Genomic DNA, 24496 nt, shown 5'->3' on the forward strand with positions numbered 1-24496 from the left:
GCAGGAGGGGAGGCGGAATTTCGTTCTGCCTGGCGCAGGTTTTCACCGGGTATGATTGCTTTGGTGACTACCTGTGCCGAATAGGTAAGCAGCGCACTACGCGGTGCTACCATTGCGCGGCCAACCGGGACTCGGCGCAGCACACGCTGGAGGAGTGCCCAGCGTGGACCGTAGAGCGTCGGGCCCTGGTCGAAATGGTGGGCGGAGACCTCTCTCTTCCTTCCCTGGTTAGAGGGATGTTGGAGAGAGAGGAGAGTTGGGTGGCAGTCTCCTCCTTCTGTGAGACGGTAATGTCTCGAAAGGAGAAGGTTGAGCGGGAGAGAAGGGGGGAGGGAGGCACGACCTCCTCTCAGAGAAGGAGGAGGAGGGGCCAAGGAGGTGGCCGGATAAGGCCATGCCCTCCGCGCCTAGGCGTGAATAACGCGCCGTGATAATGCTGGGTGGGAGATGGGAGAGCCTAGCGACCTCTCTCTTTTTCACCCCGGTGGGCTCCGAAGGGTGGTCCGCTGAGACCTCTCTTCGGGGCAAGAGGTACACGGTTCCCTCCGCTGGAGGAACCGTGAGGAACCCAACAACTCCTGTAAGGACTATTCCCAATCGCTGGTAAAAGACGGGGACTTTGATTCCAAACCCCCGGATGCCTGGACCCGTTAGGCGTGTTATTCACGACACCAGGATAGGGGAGTAAACCTCGATAAAAAATCCGGGATCTTGCCAGTCTTGTTAGCACGCCGGTGTTTCGACATGACGGCTGGCCGTGCACGAGGGGGGGGGGGAATAGGTGGCGACTTACACCGTAACCCCAAGTATGGGGCCGAAGGCCGGTGCTTTACACGAGCCGCGAGGGTTAGTCTTGATCGACAACCGTCTTAGTGGAAAGAGAACCACGATAAAAACACCCAGAAAAGACAACTCCGTGAAGTTGACAACTCACGGAGACTCAGTGCTCAAATTACATGTTATGTAAGACAATTTTTCCTTTATTTCCCATAATTTTTAATCAAATTTTTATACATTGAGAAAAAACTAATTTTTTAGTAAATATTCAGTAAAAACTTTAATTTAACTTCATTGTAAGTTGAAAGAATTAAAATTATTTGCTTTTCAAGGAAAAAAATATTATTATGATACTAAAATACCTATTAATAAATAAATGCAATTACCTGAAAGATGATTCGTTAGGCCTCGTATATTTTATTGGCGTTGGTGTTGACGTTAGCGTCAGCGTGGGCGTGGGCGTTGACGATGGCGTAGGAGTTGGTGTTGGCGTAGGCTTTGGCGTTGGCGTAGGTTTTAGCATTAGCGTAGACTACGGCGTTGGGGGCTGGCGTGCGCTTTGGCGACGGCGTGGGCGTAGACGCGTCCGCAAACTTGATCATTGACATAGGCGTGGCCGCAGGGCCATTCTTCAATAAGTCGCTAATGTCCAGCATTAGCGACGAATTATAGAGTGGCCCGTAGCTATGTAGCCTAGCCCAACCATAGCCGCAGCCGCATTCGTAGGCACCAGCCGTAGCCGCAGCCGCAACCGTTGCCGGCAGCCCTTGCCGTAGCCATAGCCGTAGCCGTAACCGTAGCCGCAGCCGTAGCCATAGCCGTAGCGGTTGCCATCCATCATACGCAACGGACAAGAGCGGAGTTGATCTGTAAAATACAAAATCGAGTTCAGATTAATAATGTGTTAAACTTAGTATTTTATAAATAAAATTATTGTACATATTAAATTTTTTCTTTATTTCCCATAATTTTTAATCAAATTCTTATACATTGAGAAAAAACTAATTTTTTAGTAAATATTCAGTAAAAACTTTAATTTAACTTCATTGTAAGTTGAAAGAATTGAAATTATTTGCTTTTCAAGGAAAAAAATATTATTATGATACTAAAATACCTATTAATAAATAAATGCAATTACCTGAAAGATGATTCGTTAGGCCTCGTATATTTTATTGGCGTTGGTGTTGACGTTAGCGTCAGCGTGGGCGTGGGCGTTGACGATGGCGTAGGAGTTGGTGTTGGCGTAGGCTTTGGCGTTGGCGTAGGTTTTAGCATTAGCGTAGACTACGGCGTTGGGGGCTGGCGTGCGCTTTGGCGACGGCGTGGGCGTAGACGCGTCCGCAAACTTGATCATTGACATAGGCGTGGCCGCAGGGCCATTCTTCAATAAGTCGCTAATGTCCAGCATTAGCGACGAATTATAGAGTGGCCCGTAGCTATGTAGCCTAGCCCAACCGTAGCCGCAGCCGCATTCGTAGGCACCAGCCGTAGCCGCAGCCGCAACCGTTGCCGGCAGCCCTTGCCGTAGCCATAGCCGTAGCCGTAACCGTAGCCGCAGCCGTAGCCATAGCCGTAGCGGTTGCCATCCATCATACGCAACGGACAAGAGCGGAGTTGATCTGTAAAATACAAAATCGAGTTCAGATTAATAATGTGTTAAACTTAGTATTTTATAAATAAAATTATTGTACATATTAAATTTTTTCTTTATTTCCCATAATTTTTAATCAAATTCTTATACATTGAGAAAAAACTAATTTTTTAGTAAATATTCAGTAAAAACTTTAATTTAACTTCATTGTAAGTTGAAAGAATTGAAATTATTTGCTTTTCAAGGAAAAAAATATTATTATGATACTAAAATACCTATTAATAAATAAATGCAATTACCTGAAAGATGATTCGTTAGGCCTCGTATATTTTATTGGCGTTGGTGTTGACGTTAGCGTCAGCGTGGGCGTGGGCGTTGACGATGGCGTAGGAGTTGGTGTTGGCGTAGGCTTTGGCGTTGGCGTAGGTTTTAGCATTAGCGTAGACTACGGCGTTGGGGGCTGGCGTGCGCTTTGGCGACGGCGTGGGCGTAGACGCGTCCGCAAACTTGATCATTGACATAGGCGTGGCCGCAGGGCCATTCTTCAATAAGTCGCTAATGTCCAGCATTAGCGACGAATTATAGAGTGGCCCGTAGCTATGTAGCCTAGCCCAACCGTAGCCGCAGCCGCATTCGTAGGCACCAGCCGTAGCCGCAGCCGCAACCGTTGCCGGCAGCCCTTGCCGTAGCCATAGCCGTAGCCGTAACCGTAGCCGCAGCCGTAGCCATAGCCGTAGCGGTTGCCATCCATCATACGCAACGGACAAGAGCGGAGTTGATCTGTAAAATACAAAATCGAGTTCCGATTAATAATGTGTTAAACTTAGTATTTTATAAATAAAATTATTGTACATATTAAATTTTTTCTTTATTTCCCATAATTTTTAATCAAATTCTTATACATTGAGAAAAAACTAATTTTTTAGTAAATATTCAGTAAAAACTTTAATTTAACTTCATTGTAAGTTGAAAGAATTGAAATTATTTGCTTTTCAAGGAAAAAAATATTATTATGATACTAAAATACCTATTAATAAATAAATGCAATTACCTGAAAGATGATTCGTTAGGCCTCGTATATTTTATTGGCGTTGGTGTTGACGTTAGCGTCAGCGTGGGCGTGGGCGTTGACGATGGCGTAGGAGTTGGTGTTGGCGTAGGCTTTGGCGTTGGCGTAGGTTTTAGCATTAGCGTAGACTACGGCGTTGGGGGCTGGCGTGCGCTTTGGCGACGGCGTGGGCGTAGACGCGTCCGCAAACTTGATCATTGACATAGGCGTGGCCGCAGGGCCATTCTTCAATAAGTCGCTAATGTCCAGCATTAGCGACGAATTATAGAGTGGCCCGTAGCTATGTAGCCTAGCCCAACCGTAGCCGCAGCCGCATTCGTAGGCACCAGCCGTAGCCGCAGCCGCAACCGTTGCCGGCAGCCCTTGCCGTAGCCATAGCCGTAGCCGTAACCGTAGCCGCAGCCGTAGCCATAGCCGTAGCGGTTGCCATCCATCATACGCAACGGACAAGAGCGGAGTTGATCTGTAAAATACAAAATCCAGTTCAGATTAATAATGTGTTAAACTTAGTATTTTATAAATAAAATTATTGTACATATTAAATTTTTTCTTTATTTCCCATAATTTTTAATCAAATTCTTATACATTGAGAAAAAACTAATTTTTTAGTAAATATTCAGTAAAAACTTTAATTTAACTTCATTGTAAGTTGAAAGAATTGAAATTATTTGCTTTTCAAGGAAAAAAATATTATTATGATACTAAAATACTTATTAATAAATAAATGCAATTACCTGAAAGATGATTCGTTAGGCCTCGTATATTTTATTGGCGTTGGTGTTGACGTTAGCGTCAGCGTGGGCGTGGGCGTTGACGATGGCGTAGGAGTTGGTGTTGGCGTAGGCTTTGGCGTTGGCGTAGGTTTTAGCATTAGCGTAGACTACGGCGTTGGGGGCTGGCGTGCGCTTTGGCGACGGCGTGGGCGTAGACGCGTCCGCAAACTTGATCATTGACATAGGCGTGGCCGCAGGGCCATTCTTCAATAAGTCGCTAATGTCCAGCATTAGCGACGAATTATAGAGTGGCCCGTAGCTATGTAGCCTAGCCCAACCGTAGCCGCAGCCGCATTCGTAGGCACCAGCCGTAGCCGCAGCCGCAACCGTTGCCGGCAGCCCTTGCCGTAGCCATAGCCGTAGCCGTAACCGTAGCCGCAGCCGTAGCCATAGCCGTAGCGGTTGCCATCCATCATACGCAACGGACAAGAGCGGAGTTGATCTGTAAAATACAAAATCGAGTTCAGATTAATAATGTGTTAAACTTAGTATTTTATAAATAAAATTATTGTACATATTAAATTTTTTCTTTATTTCCCATAATTTTTAATCAAATTCTTATACATTGAGAAAAAACTAATTTTTTAGTAAATATTCAGTAAAAACTTTAATTTAACTTCATTGTAAGTTGAAAGAATTGAAATTATTTGCTTTTCAAGGAAAAAAATATTATTATGATACTAAAATACCTATTAATAAATAAATGCAATTACCTGAAAGATGATTCGTTAGGCCTCGTATATTTTATTGGCGTTGGTGTTGACGTTAGCGTCAGCGTGGGCGTGGGCGTTGACGATGGCGTAGGAGTTGGTGTTGGCGTAGGCTTTGGCGTTGGCGTAGGTTTTAGCATTAGCGTAGACTACGGCGTTGGGGGCTGGCGTGCGCTTTGGCGACGGCGTGGGCGTAGACGCGTCCGCAAACTTGATCATTGACATAGGCGTGGCCGCAGGGCCATTCTTCAATAAGTCGCTAATGTCCAGCATTAGCGACGAATTATAGAGTGGCCCGTAGCTATGTAGCCTAGCCCAACCGTAGCCGCAGCCGCATTCGTAGGCACCAGCCGTAGCCGCAGCCGCAACCGTTGCCGGCAGCCCTTGCCGTAGCCATAGCCGTAGCCGTAACCGTAGCCGCAGCCGTAGCCATAGCCGTAGCGGTTGCCATCCATCATACGCAACGGACAAGAGCGGAGTTGATCTGTAAAATACAAAATCGAGTTCAGATTAATAATGTGTTAAACTTAGTATTTTATAAATAAAATTATTGTACATATTAAATTTTTTCTTTATTTCCCATAATTTTTAATCAAATTCTTATACATTGAGAAAAAACTAATTTTTTAGTAAATATTCAGTAAAAACTTTAATTTAACTTCATTGTAAGTTGAAAGAATTGAAATTATTTGCTTTTCAAGGAAAAAAATATTATTATGATACTAAAATACCTATTAATAAATAAATGCAATTACCTGAAAGATGATTCGTTAGGCCTCGTATATTTTATTGGCGTTGGTGTTGACGTTAGCGTCAGCGTGGGCGTGGGCGTTGACGATGGCGTAGGAGTTGGTGTTGGCGTAGGCTTTGGCGTTGGCGTAGGTTTTAGCATTAGCGTAGACTACGGCGTTGGGGGCTGGCGTGCGCTTTGGCGACGGCGTGGGCGTAGACGCGTCCGCAAACTTGATCATTGACATAGGCGTGGCCGCAGGGCCATTCTTCAATAAGTCGCTAATGTCCAGCATTAGCGACGAATTATAGAGTGGCCCGTAGCTATGTAGCCTAGCCCAACCGTAGCCGCAGCCGCATTCGTAGGCACCAGCCGTAGCCGCAGCCGCAACCGTTGCCGGCAGCCCTTGCCGTAGCCATAGCCGTAGCCGTAACCGTAGCCGCAGCCGTAGCCATAGCCGTAGCGGTTGCCATCCATCATACGCAACGGACAAGAGCGGAGTTGATCTGTAAAATACAAAATCGAGTTCAGATTAATAATGTGTTAAACTTAGTATTTTATAAATAAAATTATTGTACATATTAAATTTTTTCTTTATTTCCCATAATTTTTAATCAAATTCTTATACATTGAGAAAAAACTAATTTTTTAGTAAATATTCAGTAAAAACTTTAATTTAACTTCATTGTAAGTTGAAAGAATTGAAATTATTTGCTTTTCAAGGAAAAAAATATTATTATGATACTAAAATACTTATTAATAAATAAATGCAATTACCTGAAAGATGATTCGTTAGGCCTCGTATATTTTATTGGCGTTGGTGTTGACGTTAGCGTCAGCGTGGGCGTGGGCGTTGACGATGGCGTAGGAGTTGGTGTTGGCGTAGGCTTTGGCGTTGGCGTAGGTTTTAGCATTAGCGTAGACTACGGCGTTGGGGGCTGGCGTGCGCTTTGGCGACGGCGTGGGCGTAGACGCGTCCGCAAACTTGATCATTGACATAGGCGTGGCCGCAGGGCCATTCTTCAATAAGTCGCTAATGTCCAGCATTAGCGACGAATTATAGAGTGGCCCGTAGCTATGTAGCCTAGCCCAACCGTAGCCGCAGCCGCATTCGTAGGCACCAGCCGTAGCCGCAGCCGCAACCGTTGCCGGCAGCCCTTGCCGTAGCCGTAACCGTAGCCGTAACCGTAGCCGCAGCCGTAGCCATAGCCGTAGCGGTTGCCATCCATCATACGCAACGGACAAGAGCGGAGTTGATCTGTAAAATACAAAATCGAGTTCAGATTAATAATGTGTTAAACTTAGTATTTTATAAATAAAATTATTGTACATATTAAATTTTTTCTTTATTTCCCATAATTTTTAATCAAATTCTTATACATTGAGAAAAAACTAATTTTTTAGTAAATATTCAGTAAAAACTTTAATTTAACTTCATTGTAAGTTGAAAGAATTGAAATTATTTGCTTTTCAAGGAAAAAAATATTATTATGATACTAAAATACCTATTAATAAATAAATGCAATTACCTGAAAGATGATTCGTTAGGCCTCGTATATTTTATTGGCGTTGGTGTTGACGTTAGCGTCAGCGTGGGCGTGGGCGTTGACGATGGCGTAGGAGTTGGTGTTGGCGTAGGCTTTGGCGTTGGCGTAGGTTTTAGCATTAGCGTAGACTACGGCGTTGGGGGCTGGCGTGCGCTTTGGCGACGGCGTGGGCGTAGACGCGTCCGCAAACTTGATCATTGACATAGGCGTGGCCGCAGGGCCATTCTTCAATAAGTCGCTAATGTCCAGCATTAGCGACGAATTATAGAGTGGCCCGTAGCTATGTAGCCTAGCCCAACCGTAGCCGCAGCCGCATTCGTAGGCACCAGCCGTAGCCGCAGCCGCAACCGTTGCCGGCAGCCCTTGCCGTAGCCATAGCCGTAGCCGTAACCGTAGCCGCAGCCGTAGCCATAGCCGTAGCGGTTGCCATCCATCATACGCAACGGACAAGAGCGGAGTTGATCTGTAAAATACAAAATCGAGTTCAGATTAATAATGTGTTAAACTTAGTATTTTATAAATAAAATTATTGTACATATTAAATTTTTTCTTTATTTCCCATAATTTTTAATCAAATTCTTATACATTGAGAAAAAACTAATTTTTTAGTAAATATTCAGTAAAAACTTTAATTTAACTTCATTGTAAGTTGAAAGAATTGAAATTATTTGCTTTTCAAGGAAAAAAATATTATTATGATACTAAAATACCTATTAATAAATAAATGCAATTACCTGAAAGATGATTCGTTAGGCCTCGTATATTTTATTGGCGTTGGTGTTGACGTTAGCGTCAGCGTGGGCGTGGGCGTTGACGATGGCGTAGGAATTGGTGTTGGCGTAGGCTTTGGCGTTGGCGTAGGTTTTAGCATTAGCGTAGACTACGGCGTTGGGGGCTGGCGTGCGCTTTGGCGACGGCGTGGGCGTAGACGCGTCCGCAAACTTGATCATTGACATAGGCGTGGCCGCAGGGCCATTCTTCAATAAGTCGCTAATGTCCAGCATTAGCGACGAATTATAGAGTGGCCCGTAGCTATGTAGCCTAGCCCAACCGTAGCCGCAGCCGCATTCGTAGGCACCAGCCGTAGCCGCAGCCGCAACCGTTGCCGGCAGCCCTTGCCGTAGCCATAGCCGTAGCCGTAACCGTAGCCGCAGCCGTAGCCATAGCCGTAGCGGTTGCCATCCATCATACGCAACGGACAAGAGCGGAGTTGATCTGTAAAATACAAAATTGAGTTCAGATTAATAATGTGTTAAACTTAGTATTTTATGAATAAAATTATTGTACATATTAATTTTTTCCTTTATTTCCCATAATTTTTAATCAAATTCTTATACATTGAGGAAAAACTAACTTTTTAGTAAATATTCAGTAAAAACTTTAATTTAACTTTATTGTAAGTTGGAAGAATTGAAATTATTTGCTTTTCAAGGAATAAAATATTATTGTAGAAGTAAAATATTACATTACATTAAATAAATTCAATCACTTTAAAGATAATTTGCTAGGGCCCAATTGTTATAATCATTTCAATGCATTACATGCGCTCGCCACATAAGAGCCATTGATCGATTCGTGGCAATGCTGTGTCGAGGGTACGTTAGCTTCTCCTTCAGGATGGTTTACCCTTTAAATCCTTAAGGATAAACCACCATCTTGAAGGATACTAAGCCCTCCCACCACGACAAGGTGTACCCATGGGAGGGAAGAATTATTAATTGTAATATGACTTATGTTGGACAGACGAAAAGACAACTTAACACCAGAATAAAAGAACATAAAAACGACATTAATAAGAAGAGCTGTTCTTCTTCTGTCATTTCCAAACACAGAATTGATTCTTCCCATGATTTTGATTGGAATAATGTTAAGATATTGGACGGTGAACCCTCTTATCCGAAAAGACTGATTTCTAAAATGGTCTTTATTAAAAGACAAAATGCAGGGCTCAATAATCAAAACGACACGGATCATTTACCTGATGCCTATCTCCCGATTATTAATTTATTTCCTCCTCTATAAATTTTTTTTTCCTCCTTTTTCCTCTACCAATTTCCTTTTACCCCCATCTTTCTCCTTCCCTATTGACTTCTTTCTCTCCCCCCCTTTCTCCCTTTCTACCGTCAATTGGAATTTCTGATTTTCTCTAACAAATTACGATCACTAAAATATTCAAGTTCAACATGTAAAGACATCTGGTCTTAACTTTTCCATCTCGTTCCTTCTACTTGGGCGAGCGCTTCTCTATCATGTAATTAATACAAGTACGTTTATCTCTTTTCTTAATTTTACCTTCTTTTTATTTTATTTATTTTAACTATTATTGTATTTTTTTGCATCTATTGCAGTCCTATCTAATTTATTAACGAACAACAATATGGTCGATAAAGGATTGCAAATACGTCTTTTACATCTTTTAATTATTTAATTATTGCGAGCGAATTTTATATTTTATTGTTTCTTATTTTGTACATTGAAGAAGGCCTGATGGCAGGCTGAAACGTTTGTAAACATTTTTAATGAATATATCATCACCTTTGCACGAAAATCTAGCATTGTGGCTCTTTACGCTCCTTATTGATTTTATTTGATTTAAGAATTATTAATACCTTGCAATCTGGAAAAAATATAATTTTAGCAATAGCTAATAAAATGATCTAAAACGATTCGTTAATAATAAACATATCTAAATATACGTAAAACGTAATTAGAATAAGTAACACCGGAATGAAAATCCTGAACGCGGAAGCTCATAACAATAAAAGCTATCAATCAATAGCTATAATATTTAGAAAGATATTTCTAATATCGGTAGATATTTAGAAAGTATTGGAGTAAATTATTATAATTTACATTTAAAATCAAGTACTTATTTTATTTTCACTATAAACATATTTATTGAAATATTGTTATCACCTTGATTACGATATATAATAATAATTCTTCTTCTCATGATCTTTGTATTTTCAATTGATTAATTAAAAAGGTTAAACGATCGAATATATATTATTTCACATTTGATTCAAAAGGTAATGGGCACAGAACGTTGGTAAACTGTGGCTTAGTGAAATAATAAGTCCGCGAAATCAGTTTTCGTAAATCGATCTTCCGCGTTAAATCGTGTGCGCAATCGAGTGCGTCGTGCGCATTGATTATCAAAAACATTTTTTAACATTGTCTAAACGAATTCAAAAAAGTGAGAAGATAGTGGATTATTTCTCATCTAAAGTGACTCAATTGTAAATCGTCGAATCTGTTTCATTCAATCAAAATTAAATTAAAGAAAATGGCAGAGAAATTAAAAACACTTTATGTTATCAAATTTAATGGAAGTAGTTATCATCAATGGAAATTTCAAATAAAATGTGCTTTAAGAGCAAAAGGACTTTATGAAATTGCGACAGGAGTTGCATTAAAACCGAATAATGATCGTCCTGCGGAAAAACAAGAATGGTTAAAAGATGATGCAACTGCTATGTTCATTCTCACATCTACTCTTGAGGTTACTCAAATCACTTTAATCGAAAATTGTCAGACTTCAAAAGAAATAGTCGACAAATTAGATTCAATTTATGAGCAGAAAAGTGAATTGAATAAAATGTTAGTGCATGAACATTTTCATCAATATGTAATGAATTCAACAGACACTGTCGCAATTTGCAACACGTTGCAAAAGTTGAAAATCTTGCACGTCAAATCAAGGACTATTAGTGAACTGATTAGTGATACAGCAATTATCACGAAAATCATCGGAACTATTCCAATTAAATATAGAAACTTCAGACAAGCTTGGTTATCTACATCAGAAGATAAACAAACACTTATTAATTTGACAACACGTTTACTAGATGAAGAGGCTTTTCTAACTTCCAACGAACAAAAAGAAAATGCATTGATCGCATTGTCAAAAACTAAAGAAGGCGATAAAGTTTCAAAGAATCAAAAATCAGGATTTAATAAGAAATCCAATTATGTGCTATAATTGTTAAAAGAAAGGACATTATGCATCTGAATGTAAGGTTTCGAAAAAATTACGTGAAACTAAACAAGATTCGTCGAAAGAAAAACAACAAAGCAATTTTTCAGCTTTTACTGTAAGTAAAGAAGAAAAAGATATGCATATTAAAACTGAAGATGTTTGGATTATAGATAGTGGATCTTCAAAACATATGTCATATCGTCGTGATTTCTTTAATACACTTGATGAAACAATGAAAAATGTAAAAGTTTCACTTGGAGACAATCGACAATTAGACGTCAAAGGAACTGGAATAATTAAAATTCAAAAACTTATAAACAATAAATGGCATGATTCAATAATTGAAAATGTACTTTATGTTCCAGAGCTAAAGAAGAATTTATTTTCTGAAGGAATACTTACAAAGAGAGAAATGAAGATTGTAAAAGAAGAATTTTAACAGAATAATAATGCAGTTTCGAACAATTTCGAATCTTGAAGTAAATACCGTCCAGAAAAATGATTTTAAACTATGGCATAAAAGATTGGCATGAAAGACATATCAATCAACGTTCCTTATAAAAATTAATCAATGAAGGAGCTTTGAATAAAATAAAATTTACTTCTCAACATCAATTTTTATGTGAAGCATGTATATATGAAAAACAGCATTGTCAATCTTTTACAAAAACAAGAAGTTACATGCACGGAAAATCTTGTGAACGAATCTTCAGCGATTTATGTGGTCCAATATTAGTCACCTCTACAGTGCCGGATCTACACATAAGCTAAATAAGCTACAGCTTAGGGGCTTCACATTATAAGGAGGCCTCCTTAATATAGAAAAAATAAAAAAAAATGTATTTTTTGTTAATAAAATTGTTAATAAAATAATAACAGCAAAAAATTATTCAAATAATAAAAAATTATTTTTTATTGTTATAGCCTTTTTTATCAATTATGTTTTTTATATTTATCACAACAAAAAATAATTTATTACAATATTTTTTTGCGAAAAGCCGTAAATTACAAAATTATATATCTCCTTTCTTTTATTTTCTTTTTTTCGGGTTTTCCTATTATAGCTAAAAAAAATATATATATAATATAGATATACAGGGTGTCTGGCAATAATCGCCCCACCGGTCATATACAGGTAGAGGAGGTCAAATCGAGTAGAAAAGTCCTTTACCATTTTTTAATTTTCATAATAAGTACTGAGTAATTAACGAAAAAAGATCGGCGAATCCGCGCGAGTAAAGCGCGCGCGGTGAGAAGGACATCCCACTGCTATGCGATCACTAGGCGCGCGATGAAGCGTTGGGAGGAGCGCTCTACAAATGACAATGGCAACATACGAGCGGCGCGTAACGCTAGATCCTTGTGTCCTAGTGATCGCGTAGCAGTGGGACGTCCTTCTCACCGCGCGCGCTTTACTCGCGCGGATTCGCCGATCTTTTTTCGTTAATTACTCAGTACTTATTATGAAAATTAAAAAATGGTAAAGGACTTTTCTACTCGATTTGACCTCCTCTACCTGTATATGACCGGTGGGGCGATTATTGCCAGACACCCTGTATATACATATATCGGAAACTCTTTATTTGTAACTATGAAGACGGCATGATACATCTGTGGTCTGACGTACCATACCTGCAATTGTTTTTATGTTCAATTGTCTCCGATATCAGAATAGCTAGGTCGCTTGAATGCTTCTCTGACGTAGACAACAGTTTATTTCTGATTTACTTCCGTGCTGGTTCAAGTTTTATTTAAAATTTTTAATTAAAAATGAAAAGAAGTTTTGCAAGTGGATATCAAAAGAGGAAGAAGAAGAAGTTATTAGAAGCTAAATTATCTAATTTACCTCAAATTAATAGTTATTTTAAAATACCAGAAGGAGAATACATGAAGGAGGATTTATTTATTAGGAGTCAACCTGACGTACCAACTATTTCTACAGATATGTCTACAAATATTCCTACAGATACTGCGTCTAATTCTGAAACTGCAGACTGCAGAACAGAAGCTGTTTCTCCTATTATTTCTCAAGATAGTTATATACTAAAAAATAAACAACAAACAAACAATATAAATGCGAATAAATAGGCATATCCACGTTCATGCTTTACTCATTTCTTTTCATCTGTTAACTTTCGCTTTCAATTAAAGTTAGTGTTTGCATTTACATGCAATAAAAGCAAAAATGTCAAACAATATAGTAATTATGCAAATTTTATTGTAATTATTAATATAATAAAACATTCTATTCAAATTTTATTTGAAAAATTATTATTATTATAGTTATAAAAAGCATGATTTACAAAGCTAATAATTATTATCGCTAAATTTATTCAGATTTTATTTATTCGATTTTTTGTTCTATTTCTTTAAAATGATTTCCAATTAGCATTATTCTGTAACTTTTTTATTTTATACTTAATTTTTATTGTAAATAATAATATTATAATAATTAATAACAATATAATAATAATTTAATTATGAATAATAAACACGAGAATAAAAAACAATATACGATTTTTTCTTCAAACAATAACAAATATAAATATGTGATATATTCACATATAAGTTACAAATATATATATATATATATATATTTTTTTTTTTATCATCTTTTGAACAAATTGAACAAAATACGAACTGAACGTTATTCACATTTATATTTGCATTTATTTTATAGTATTCATATTTTCTAAAAATTATATATAAGAACGGAAATTTGCATTCGTTTTTTCATTCAAGATTTCTTTGATCTATATCCGTTTAAAAAAAAAGAAAACTATATTTGATTATAATATTTTAGACTATAAAATAAGAAGTTCTCAAGAAAATATCAATACAAAATATAGTGATGTCGGTCTATGGAATACTTTAACTAAGGATGATATTTCATTTTGGGTTCAAAAAGGACCTGCTGATTGCCAAAACTGGCAGGATTCATTTGAAAAATCCAAACAGATATATAAAAATCAAGCAAGATATTGCTCTCGAGGGCTTTTCTATTCCACAAAAATTAATGGCGAAAAATATAGTCGAGAATGGTTAGTGTATTCTCCATCAACTGGATGTGTTTATTGTTTTGTATGCAAGCTTTTTTCAAATTCAAACTGCACCTTAGCCAATAATGGCTTTAATGATTGGCGGAACTCCATTGTAATTAAACAACATGAGAATTTAAATTGTCATAGAGCAGCTTTACTCACATATTTAACAAGGAAAGGTGAATCTACTTTAAATACAAAATTAGAAAAACAAATTATAAAAGAACAAAAATATTGGAGGCAAGTACTTCAACGTATTGTTGCAGTCGTATCTACGTTGGCAGAACGAGGATTGCCATTTCGGGGCACTGAAGAAAAATTTGATTCACCTCAAAATGGAAATTTTCTTGGATTATTAGAATTAATTGCTCAATTTGATCCATTTCTCGCTGATCATATAAGCCGTTATGGGAATTCTGGAAAACCATCATATTTATCTAAAACAATATGTAATGAAATTATTGATTTAATGGCTGAAAAAGTAAGAAACTCTATTTTTGAAGATTTAAGAAAAGCAGGATATTTTAGTTTATCTGTTGATTCCACACCTGATTACTCACATATTGATCAATTAACTGTTATTGTAAGATATGTATTTCCTCATGATGGTTATCCCGTCGAACGATTTTTAACATTTATATCAATAGAAAACAATTCTGGAGAAAATTTGGCCAATTTGATATTTAATTATATTATAAATGAGTGTAAAATTGATTTTAACAAATGTAGAAGACAATCCTATGATAACGCAGCCAATATGTCAGGAAGATATAAGGGTATGCAACAAAAAATTTTAGAAAAATATAAATATGCTGTATATATTCCTTGTGCTGGACATTCGTTAAATTTAGTTGGACGCGCTGCAGTTAATTGTTGTATAGATGCAGTAAACTTTTTTGCGATTTTGCAACAAATATACATATTTTTTTCTGCTTCGACAAAACGATGGTCTATTTTAAAATCGAGTTTGGGATCCAATTCTGAAATTCCAAAATGTCTTTCTGATACAAGATGGGAAGCAAATGTTGAGGCTACAAGAGCAGTTTTAAAAAATTACGATTTAATTATTGATGCTTTGAAAACATTTCAAGATAATGAATATGAAAATGGCGAAACTAAAAGAGAAGCATCTATTATTCACGAGAAAATAAAAGAACTTGAATTTATGTTTATGCTTATATTATATAATAATATATTAGAAGAGTTTCAAAAAACCAGCAAAATATTACAAGATCCTCAAACATCATTAAATATATGTTCAAAAATGTATGCATATTTATCAGAGTTTATAAAAAAAAGCAGAAATGATTTCGATAAATTTGAACAAAATGCGAAAGAAAATTAAAAGACGACATAGATTATAAGAACGTAAAGAAAAGAAGAAGATTTAGAAAAGTACAAATTAATGATGGAAGTGCACTCGATATTGATGATCTTTCTCCTAGAGATCGATTCCGAATAAAATCTTTTATCCCTATTATGGACGCTTTAGAAACCAATATACAGAAAAGAGCTGAAGTGTATGAAAATATTTCAAACAAATTTTCATTTCTTCTAAATTTTGATCTAAAAGACAACAAATTGACAGAAAATGTAAAAGTATTAGTAAATAATTACCCTGATGATATAGATGAAAATTTATGCGAAGAGATAAAACATTTTCACTTATATATAAAAAAAAAATTATTTTGAAATAAAAGACTATACTTTTCAAAGCTTATATAATATAATAATAAAAGATAATGTGCAGTCAGTTTTTCCAAATGTCGAAACTATATTTCGAATTTTTCTAACTTTAATGATAAGTAATTGCTCTGGAGAAAGATCATTTAGCAGGCTGAAAAGAGTAAAAAATGAATGTCGTGCAAGCATGCTGCAAAGAAAACTATGTTCTTTGAGTATTTTATATATAGAGAGTGATAAACTGAGAACTTTATCATTTGAAGATATTGTAACAGACTTCGCAATAAGAAAAGCACGAAAACGAATGTTTTAAATAAAATTGGATCCCGATATTGTATACTATTCGTTTGTAATGTGAGTTGCAATAAATGCGGACATATATATTTGTATATACATAAGTATGTATATTGTTGTATATTATGTTTTGTTATTTCTATAAGTCCGCTGCAATAGGTTTTTTTTTTTTTTTTGCTCAAACTATCGCAAAAATTAAATTTTCAAGAAATATGGGGGCCTCTTTAAAATCATAGCTTAGGGGCCACAAAATCGTAATTCCGACCCTGCACCTCTATTGAAAGTGCAAACTATTTTACATTATTCAAAGACGATTATTCAGGATATCGTATTGTATCGTTTCTAAAACACAAATCTGATTTATTGGAAGTATTCAAAGAATTCACAAGATTAGTGAAAAATAAGAAGGGTTATTCTGTTAAAATTCTTCACACAGACAATGAAACAAAGTAATATAAAAGTTATTTTAAAAAAACGCTTCTCAAATTTTAACTTTGAAAACAAATATCTCAGTGAAGATGCGTTGTAGAAAAAAATTTTATAGCAACTTATGAGGTTATTTTTATCTGTTCTACATGCCCACGAGAGATTGCCCACCTTTACCGAAACACCTTGTATATTGCCCTCTTCATTTTTCACCAAAACAATACACAAAATAACATAAAATAGAAATAATATTAAATAAAAGGAAGATGTACCTTCATCATTTCTTTGAACTTAATATTCCAATTATAAAAATTAATATAATAATTTATTTGTTATCAAGATGTCAATAAAGGTGTTTAAACATTAAAAAAATTTATGGAAAATTTAAAAGATTTTACTTGGAAAGAGCAAAGTATCTCATAAAACGGTAGAAAACTTTACTATCTCGATCGTGAAAATTATTATCTATACATTTAAACATCTAAACGCCTGTACTTTTAATATAATACTATATTTGCGCAAAAAATTTCTTTCATTTTTCGAAAGAAAATCTTGCTGTTTGCTCACCCGAAGTTTTGTCATTATCTTTGTCACCGACAAACTGCAAACTCACTGTCAAAGCAGAAGTTTCAAAATTTATCGATGTAAAGAAATAAAAAGAATACAAAATTTGTATAAAATTATTTAATCTTGCCTATCCAAAAATCCTACCTAATAAAACAATTCTATCTAATAGAAAATTCTACCTATAATAAAAGATGTAGATATCTGAAAACTCGTGTAAATCAAATAAACCGAGTAACGCGGATAGAGATAATGATTTAACGATTAACGATTTAATTCATAAGTATCGATTTAATATCACGTTATACGCATTTTCGTGTACGCAAATGACATCTCTCACTTGAGAGAATTCCGAGGATAACGACCTCGGCGTTTTTCGAGTGATGCTTAGCGCAGAGCTCAGCTCAGTTACCGCTATTTGCATCGAAAATCCGAGAGCAATTGTCTCGATGTTTCTCGCAGGACGCTAGCGCAGAGCTCGGCTCAGTTTCCGCTAGTTGCGTCCGAAATTTGTATTGATAGTCGACCATTGTTCAATGTTCGATCATATCAATGTTTCGAGATCCGTGCTCGACCATCATCAATGGGACCACGAATTTCGAAAGTCCATGCTCAACCATGGGATCAACACTGGAACTACCGACGATTAACATATACCAACTTCTATTTCTTTTTTCTTTTTTTATAAAAAGTGATAAAGAGAAAAAGTACATTAATTAATTAAATTATTTAACACAATGCAACACAAGTCACAGAAAAAAATCTCAAAAAATACAATATAAATTTAAATAATTATTCTAAAATGAATAAACCGGTCATTTTGACCGCTTTGATAGTTCTAGTGTTCTAGTGTTAAGCCATAGGACCACGGATGCATGGGTAAGCTAGGAAAGATTGCGAAGAAATTGACGTATAGCAAGAATAAATATATATTTTAAAATTGTAAATAAATTGTTAATAAAAAATGCACTCTTTCTTTATTAGATCAATTATTTCAAATATACCATAATTCATTAATATATTTACGTTTGTGTAAAAGAATTTTCTTTTTTATTTTTAATTTAAATTTATGATACATTTGTGGTACATATGTATTTAAAAATTTTCTTACTTTTGCTTTTTAACGCCAATTTATAATATTTAATCCTGGAAAGATATAAAAAAATAAACCACTTACCGTAGGGAAGGAAGAAATGAAAGTACACATTTACACACAGAAAAGGAATTTTGCTATCGCAATAAAATAATTGTTGCTATTGCATGTTAAATATGTTAGCGATAAAATTTCGCTATTGTAACTACTTTTACAGATTATTCAATATGCAACAAATCTGGTTTGTTCAAAAAATCGACAAATTTTGAGATGAGAAAACAAGTTAAAATTCGCTGTTACAACAAAATAATTAATTTTTAATAAATTTATTTTACTATTGCAATGAATTGTCGCTATTAATACAAACTTTGATAATAAGATAAAAATAAATTTCTTATTATATATTAGCAATATAATTTGCAGATTTAAAAACTAATTTCGGTAAATAAAATTATTATCTATAACAAATCTCTTTGCTGTTCAAATAATAATCAACTGTAAGAAATTTTGCTACGATAGCTTATATAAAATTTACTGCGGCAGCAAATACTTTTTTTCTATGTATTAACAAGTTTTATCTTTTATTTTATGTATAATCTTTTTTTTAAATATTTTTTTCTTCTATTTTTTCTTATATAAAAAAAATATAAATAAATATATAAACATATATAAATATATAAACACAAGTACATTATTCAGAATAAAAATATATTAGGTTATTTAAAAAATTTGTAATAATTTTTATAATAAAATTGAAAACTATTTTTATATGTTTAGAGTCATCTTTGTTCAGTAATATATGCACCATTGTTTTCGACAACTTTTGGCCATCTTTAACAACTTGTGCATACATTATTAAATAAAGATATATAAACATATAAAAATTGTTTTCAATTCTGTCATCAAAAAATTCTACAAACTTTCTGAATAATTCAATATATTTTGTTCTGATCTGTCAATCATGAAATACATTTAGGAAATATTCCAGGATTAAATATTCATCAACGCATCTAAGTCCTAGCCTATCCATTTTAAGATAATGAATCGAAGAAATAGTGTACCTTTTATAATTTTATTTAAAGTATTCTGGTGTATGATTATATTTTTAATATTATATGATTAATATTTAATATATATGCATTCAAAGGGCTATTAGGCTGATGAAAGTTGTTTCAACTTCGGGCTCAATCAAAATCAAAATTAGAAACACTTTGCTTTTTTTTAATGTACAACGCATTTTGCAGGTTACATATTTTTTAATAATTTTTATAATTATAATCTAGTATAATATGTATTTTTTCTAGATATATATAATAATATTGGTAACACATAATTAAATTTAATATAAATTAACTAGAAAAATAAATACTTCGTTCTTTTAAAAACAAATGCACGTACAACTCAAAATACTTTTAAAAAATACGAGAGAATAAAACTTTGATATAACTACTATAAGGCAATAAAAATTATACGACCTGCAAAGTGTCTCGCGTCTATATATTTTCACACTATTATTCGATCCATTATCTTAATAATAAAAGACAAATTAAACTAACTCACCGATCGATGCGCAGCAGCGGAGTTGTCGTTCTGTTGATCTGCATAGTTGATCTGTAAAACACGAAATAAATCAAAATTATAGCAGCGTTCACAATATGAAATATTTGTGAAATCATAAAAAATATTGAGTACATTGAACTTTTAATTCGTTTTCTAAGCAAATATGTAATAAAAAAATTATTAAAAAAGTTTAATTATTTAAATAAAAAGTAAAAAAATATACAAATAAATTTTAATAATGATAAATATTAACTAATGTAAATATTTTGTCTTTCAAATATTTTAATGTACAATATTTTCAACAAATAAATGAATTATTGCTTACCGTAAAGTTGCTCCGCCGGCGCCCGATGCTCCTCCTGAGCCTCCTCCTCCTCTCAGTGGTCCTTCGAAGCACTTACACTGAATCACACGCGTTCGCGGCGCATGCATTGCTCGCATGCGTACCTGAATATGAAAATCGCGCGATACTTAAAACGACACTCCCGACATCGCAGGCGAATCGAACCGAACTGTCCAAGCTGCGACGTTACGCGCGAATTTCGTCCGCGTTTCAGACGACCACATTTATCAATTGGGGCACGATTCTCTCAAAACAGAGGGCAAAGGTAAGCTCGAAGAAGATGAGGTGCGATTAGTCATGCAATCAACCGACTAGATACAAGACATCTGAAAAGCAATCGGTAGCGTTTGACTAACTCCGGTAGCCGTCCTCGACTACCTTCGACAGTCCGGCTATCTGTACAACTAGCGCGCTGCACGTAGAACCGAAGATTGCCCTGCCGTAGTGGAGATTTTATGATTGAAAGCGACCTTTCCCCCCCCTGAGCCAAGCCTAAAGTAAAAAAAAATCGTGTCCCAATATTTGTCATACAGCAAAAATGCGTTCATCTATAGATTCGCTATAACTCTCGGCATTAACGGCACTCCCGACGCGCATTTTGTTATACTATACGACGGAACGAATATATTTTGTAGCACCGATTACGCGCACAAAGTTGATCTGTAAAATAAAAAAATAAATGCAGATTAGTGTTTGAAACATTTCATAATTATAAAATAATTACTGCGCAGTATTAAAAGTATTAAAAAATATTAAGTAAATACAATATTTCATAAGCTTATAAAACAATCTTCTTTGCTACTTTCTTTATTTTGTTATTTTATCATATCATAAAATGTTAACTACGAGATATAAAATTGACTGAAAATTTTAAAATACACACAGAGAGAAAAAAGAAAAAACATAGAAAATGCTTTTTATAAAATTTTAAGTTAAATTTCTTTATGGTGTTTTCACGTTTTAACGTTTATTCATAAATGTACAGAGACTGCCAGCCAAATATTTATCAATAAATAATAAATGTATAAACGTTAATCTTACATAAATTAAATATTTATTGTTTAATCCAAACTTTTAATCTCAGAAATATATTAACTAGATTTGTTTAGATTTGTGCATTATGTAATAAGAAAAATTTTTCTGTAAAGTTTGTCTTAATACATAATGCATAAATCTAAACAAATCTAATTATATATTTCTGAGATTAAAAGTTTGGATTGGACAATATAAATATTTAATTTATGTAAGATTAACGTTTATTCATAAATGTAGGGACTGCCAGCCAAATATCTATCAATAATACATGTATACAATTAATTATTCTTTTCCGTGGATACTGTGATTACAAATTGAATGAAATACAAAATTATTGCGGAGTTTCCTCGATATGAGTGCAAAAAGCGTAGCGACGAGACACGTTCAATTATTCTTTTCCAATCAATAATCTAACATATTTTGCAAACTATAAACTTTTGTATAGTGATAACTGCTATAAGTAGATAAGTTGATTTTTATACAATGAAATACTTTAAATCGAAGTCACAGCACAAAATAATGCAATGAATGAGTCGCTGTACAAGATTTTACGTGAATTGTTGAGAGACTTTTATCAGCGCGTCTCTAAAATTCCACGTTACTGATTACTACAATCGTATATAAAATTATCGAACTATTGATTTTTCATGCGCATATTTTCCCACAAATCGTTTTTTTAATTTTATTTTTACAAAATGCCGTAAATAAATCTCCGATGATCACATAAACTAAAAGTGTTCGTTGAATAAGAAATTTGCCTTGTATAGAAAGATACAAAACTAGCACAATCGTGAAAGTTCATACAAAAATTCAGCAAATAAAAAAATACAAAAATTTTAGAACAATAAATTACAAAATTACAATTCTAGCAATCTCGATTAATTATACTGAACGATATTCAGTCCAACATATTATAAAAACTATGTACGTACTTTGAGATAAAATGTAATTATAAAGAATTATAGCGTTCGTATCAATTTTAACTGCAATATAATTAAAGAAATTTGCAAATTTTTTTTCTAACGTCTAACGCGATTAAAAATTCTTTGTGATCATTCGAGAACCAAGGATGTATAATATATATGATTGTTAACAACAAAAAAGAGCTATTAATAACATTCTTGTCAGTACGTCTTTTTTGTATTTACCAAGTAACACTCTGCCGATACGAAATTACACATTAAACAGATGTTAATTGAACAAAATTTGATTATTATTACATAAAATAATTTTAGTTTAATTATAGGAAAACTTTCGATACTTTCACTTTGATTAAAACAAAGATAATTTGATCTTTACTCACCGGTACATGATGCGCAGCAGCAGAGTTGTCATTCTGTTGATCAGCATAGTTGATCTATAAAATACGAAAATAAATCAAGATTATAGTTGCATTCAAAATAATGAGTATTTACAATATTTTCAACAAATGAATGATTTATTATTTACCGTAAAGTTGCTCCGCCGGTGCCCGATGCTCCTCCTGAGCCTCCTCCTCCTCTCAGTGGTCTCTAAAGTATTCACACGCGATCGCGACGTTGATACAAAAATCGCACGGCACTTTAAACGGCACTCCGCGTTTTATATTACTGGGAAATTACGGCGGAACGATATTATAATAATCATACGATATTTTAACCGACACTCCCGACGCGTATTTTGTTATATTAGGACAAAAGTTAAACGTGAATATCGCTCATCGCACGGAATATGCGTTCGACACGTTGCCGTGTACGCAACAGGTAACGATAGAAAAGGGGGAGGAAAATGAAAAAACTGTGAGAAGTAATAGGAATTGGGGGTAGTTGGGAGAGATAACGCACCGATACGCGAACGGTTTGCCTCACTCAAGTGTCGCCGTGCGAATAGTAACAGTCCAGGAGCAAGGATTCATTTGTATAAGGTCGTGTCGATGGGTAATTTAGGAGTAGGGGAAAAGAATGTGCCGATAACGCGTGCGAGAGAGAAAGCGTGGTAGTGAGAGAGAGAGGACATAGAGCACGTTGGAATTTTGTTTACTCACAGCGCGGGGAAGTTTGGTGGGGTTGTTTACATACGCTCTGTAGTCTACGAGCTCTCTCTCTCACTACCACGCTTTCTCTCTCGCACGCGTTATCGGCACATTCTGAATATTTCATAAATAAATCCACAAACCCTTCTTTCTTAGACTTGTAGAGTATACTTAGTATAGCTCTATTTAACGTATGAAAACACCATAAAGAAAAATTTAACTAAAAACTTTATATTTCACTTAAAACTTTATAAAAAGCATTTTCTATGTTTTCTCTTTTTTCTTTCTGTGTGTATTTTAAAATTTTCAGTCAATCTTATATCTTGTAGTTAACATTTTATGATATGATAAAATAACGAAATAATGAAAGTAGCAAAAAAGATTGTTTTATAAGCTTATGTATATCTTCATTATACATATAATAAAGCGACAAATAATTGCATGAATTCTAAAGTGAAATATCAATTAATTTATCGTTGATTATCCATCTTAAAGCAACAGATCTATGAAATATTGTATTTACTTAATATTTTTTAATACTTTTAATTTTGAATTCTTTTTACTTCCTAAACATATCTACATTCATTAACATAATTTTCATAAATCCGTTACTTTAATATAACAATACTTTAATAAAACAAGAATAATTTGATTTTTACTCACCGGTACACGATGTACAGTGGAGTTGTAGTCTACGTTGATCTATAAAATACAAAATAATGTTTAAATTAAAGCAATAATTAAAAATTTTAAACATGTAAAAAATATTTGCCATTTATAAATATTAAATAGTATAGATATTTTACTGAAAATTCTAATCCTTTTTAAATAGTCTAAAATATACATTTGGTACATATTATATTATACATATAGTTAGTTATATTACATGTGAAAAAAGTACTGCATAATCATTAAGATAAGTATTCTTCAAATAGATAATAAATAAATAATAAATTATATATTATACAATACCTTTATAGTTGCTACGTCGTCGCATGATACCCCCTGGGCTTCCTCCTCCTCACTATCCATCGATGGCTGCTCTTTTATGCCACACTCACTCGCGAAAACACGGTTAATTATGAACGCGCGACACTTTGTTATAACGACAAAGGAAAACTCGAAAAACACGATCGCGCATGAGGCTACTATTTGACACATAGCAGAGCAATGGCATAGAAAAGAAATTGAAAACAGCGTAATTAATTTTTCGCTTAACCCGTCGCGACTATGCTATACCTAAACTACTTTCCATGTTTTTCGTGTGCGT

General features: G+C 34.6%; 1 protein-coding gene and 1 long non-coding RNA gene across 2 annotated transcripts in view; both read right to left on the reverse strand.

The window, feature by feature from the left end:
• LOC136998921 (uncharacterized) overlaps positions 1 to 24085 on the reverse strand; it is a 29309-nt gene extending 5224 nt beyond the window's left edge. Inside the window, exons 1-2 of the long non-coding RNA XR_010889434.1 lie at positions 22665 to 24085; positions 20163 to 20840 (exon numbers count right to left, since the gene is read on the reverse strand). This is a non-coding gene — a long non-coding RNA (uncharacterized lncRNA). The remainder of the gene's footprint in view (positions 1 to 20162; positions 20841 to 22664) is intronic.
• Positions 1508 to 8461, reverse strand: LOC136998920 (uncharacterized). Its single transcript, XM_067352304.1, has 10 exons — positions 7932 to 8461; positions 7180 to 7660; positions 6428 to 6908; positions 5676 to 6156; positions 4924 to 5404; positions 4172 to 4652; positions 3420 to 3900; positions 2668 to 3148; positions 1916 to 2396; positions 1508 to 1644 (listed from the first exon to the last, which is right to left on the reverse strand). Exons 8-9 carry the CDS (start codon positions 2802 to 2804, stop codon positions 1931 to 1933), a joined length of 603 nt encoding a protein of 200 aa, XP_067208405.1. The 5' UTR covers positions 2805 to 3148; positions 3420 to 3900; positions 4172 to 4652; positions 4924 to 5404; positions 5676 to 6156; positions 6428 to 6908; positions 7180 to 7660; positions 7932 to 8461; the 3' UTR covers positions 1508 to 1644; positions 1916 to 1930.
• Positions 24086 to 24496: the final 411 nt, after the last annotated feature.

The sequence above is a fragment of the Linepithema humile genome, chromosome 3 (genome assembly GCF_040581485.1).
Source record: "Linepithema humile isolate Giens D197 chromosome 3, Lhum_UNIL_v1.0, whole genome shotgun sequence".
NCBI classification, from domain to species: Eukaryota; Metazoa; Arthropoda; class Insecta; order Hymenoptera; family Formicidae; genus Linepithema; species Linepithema humile.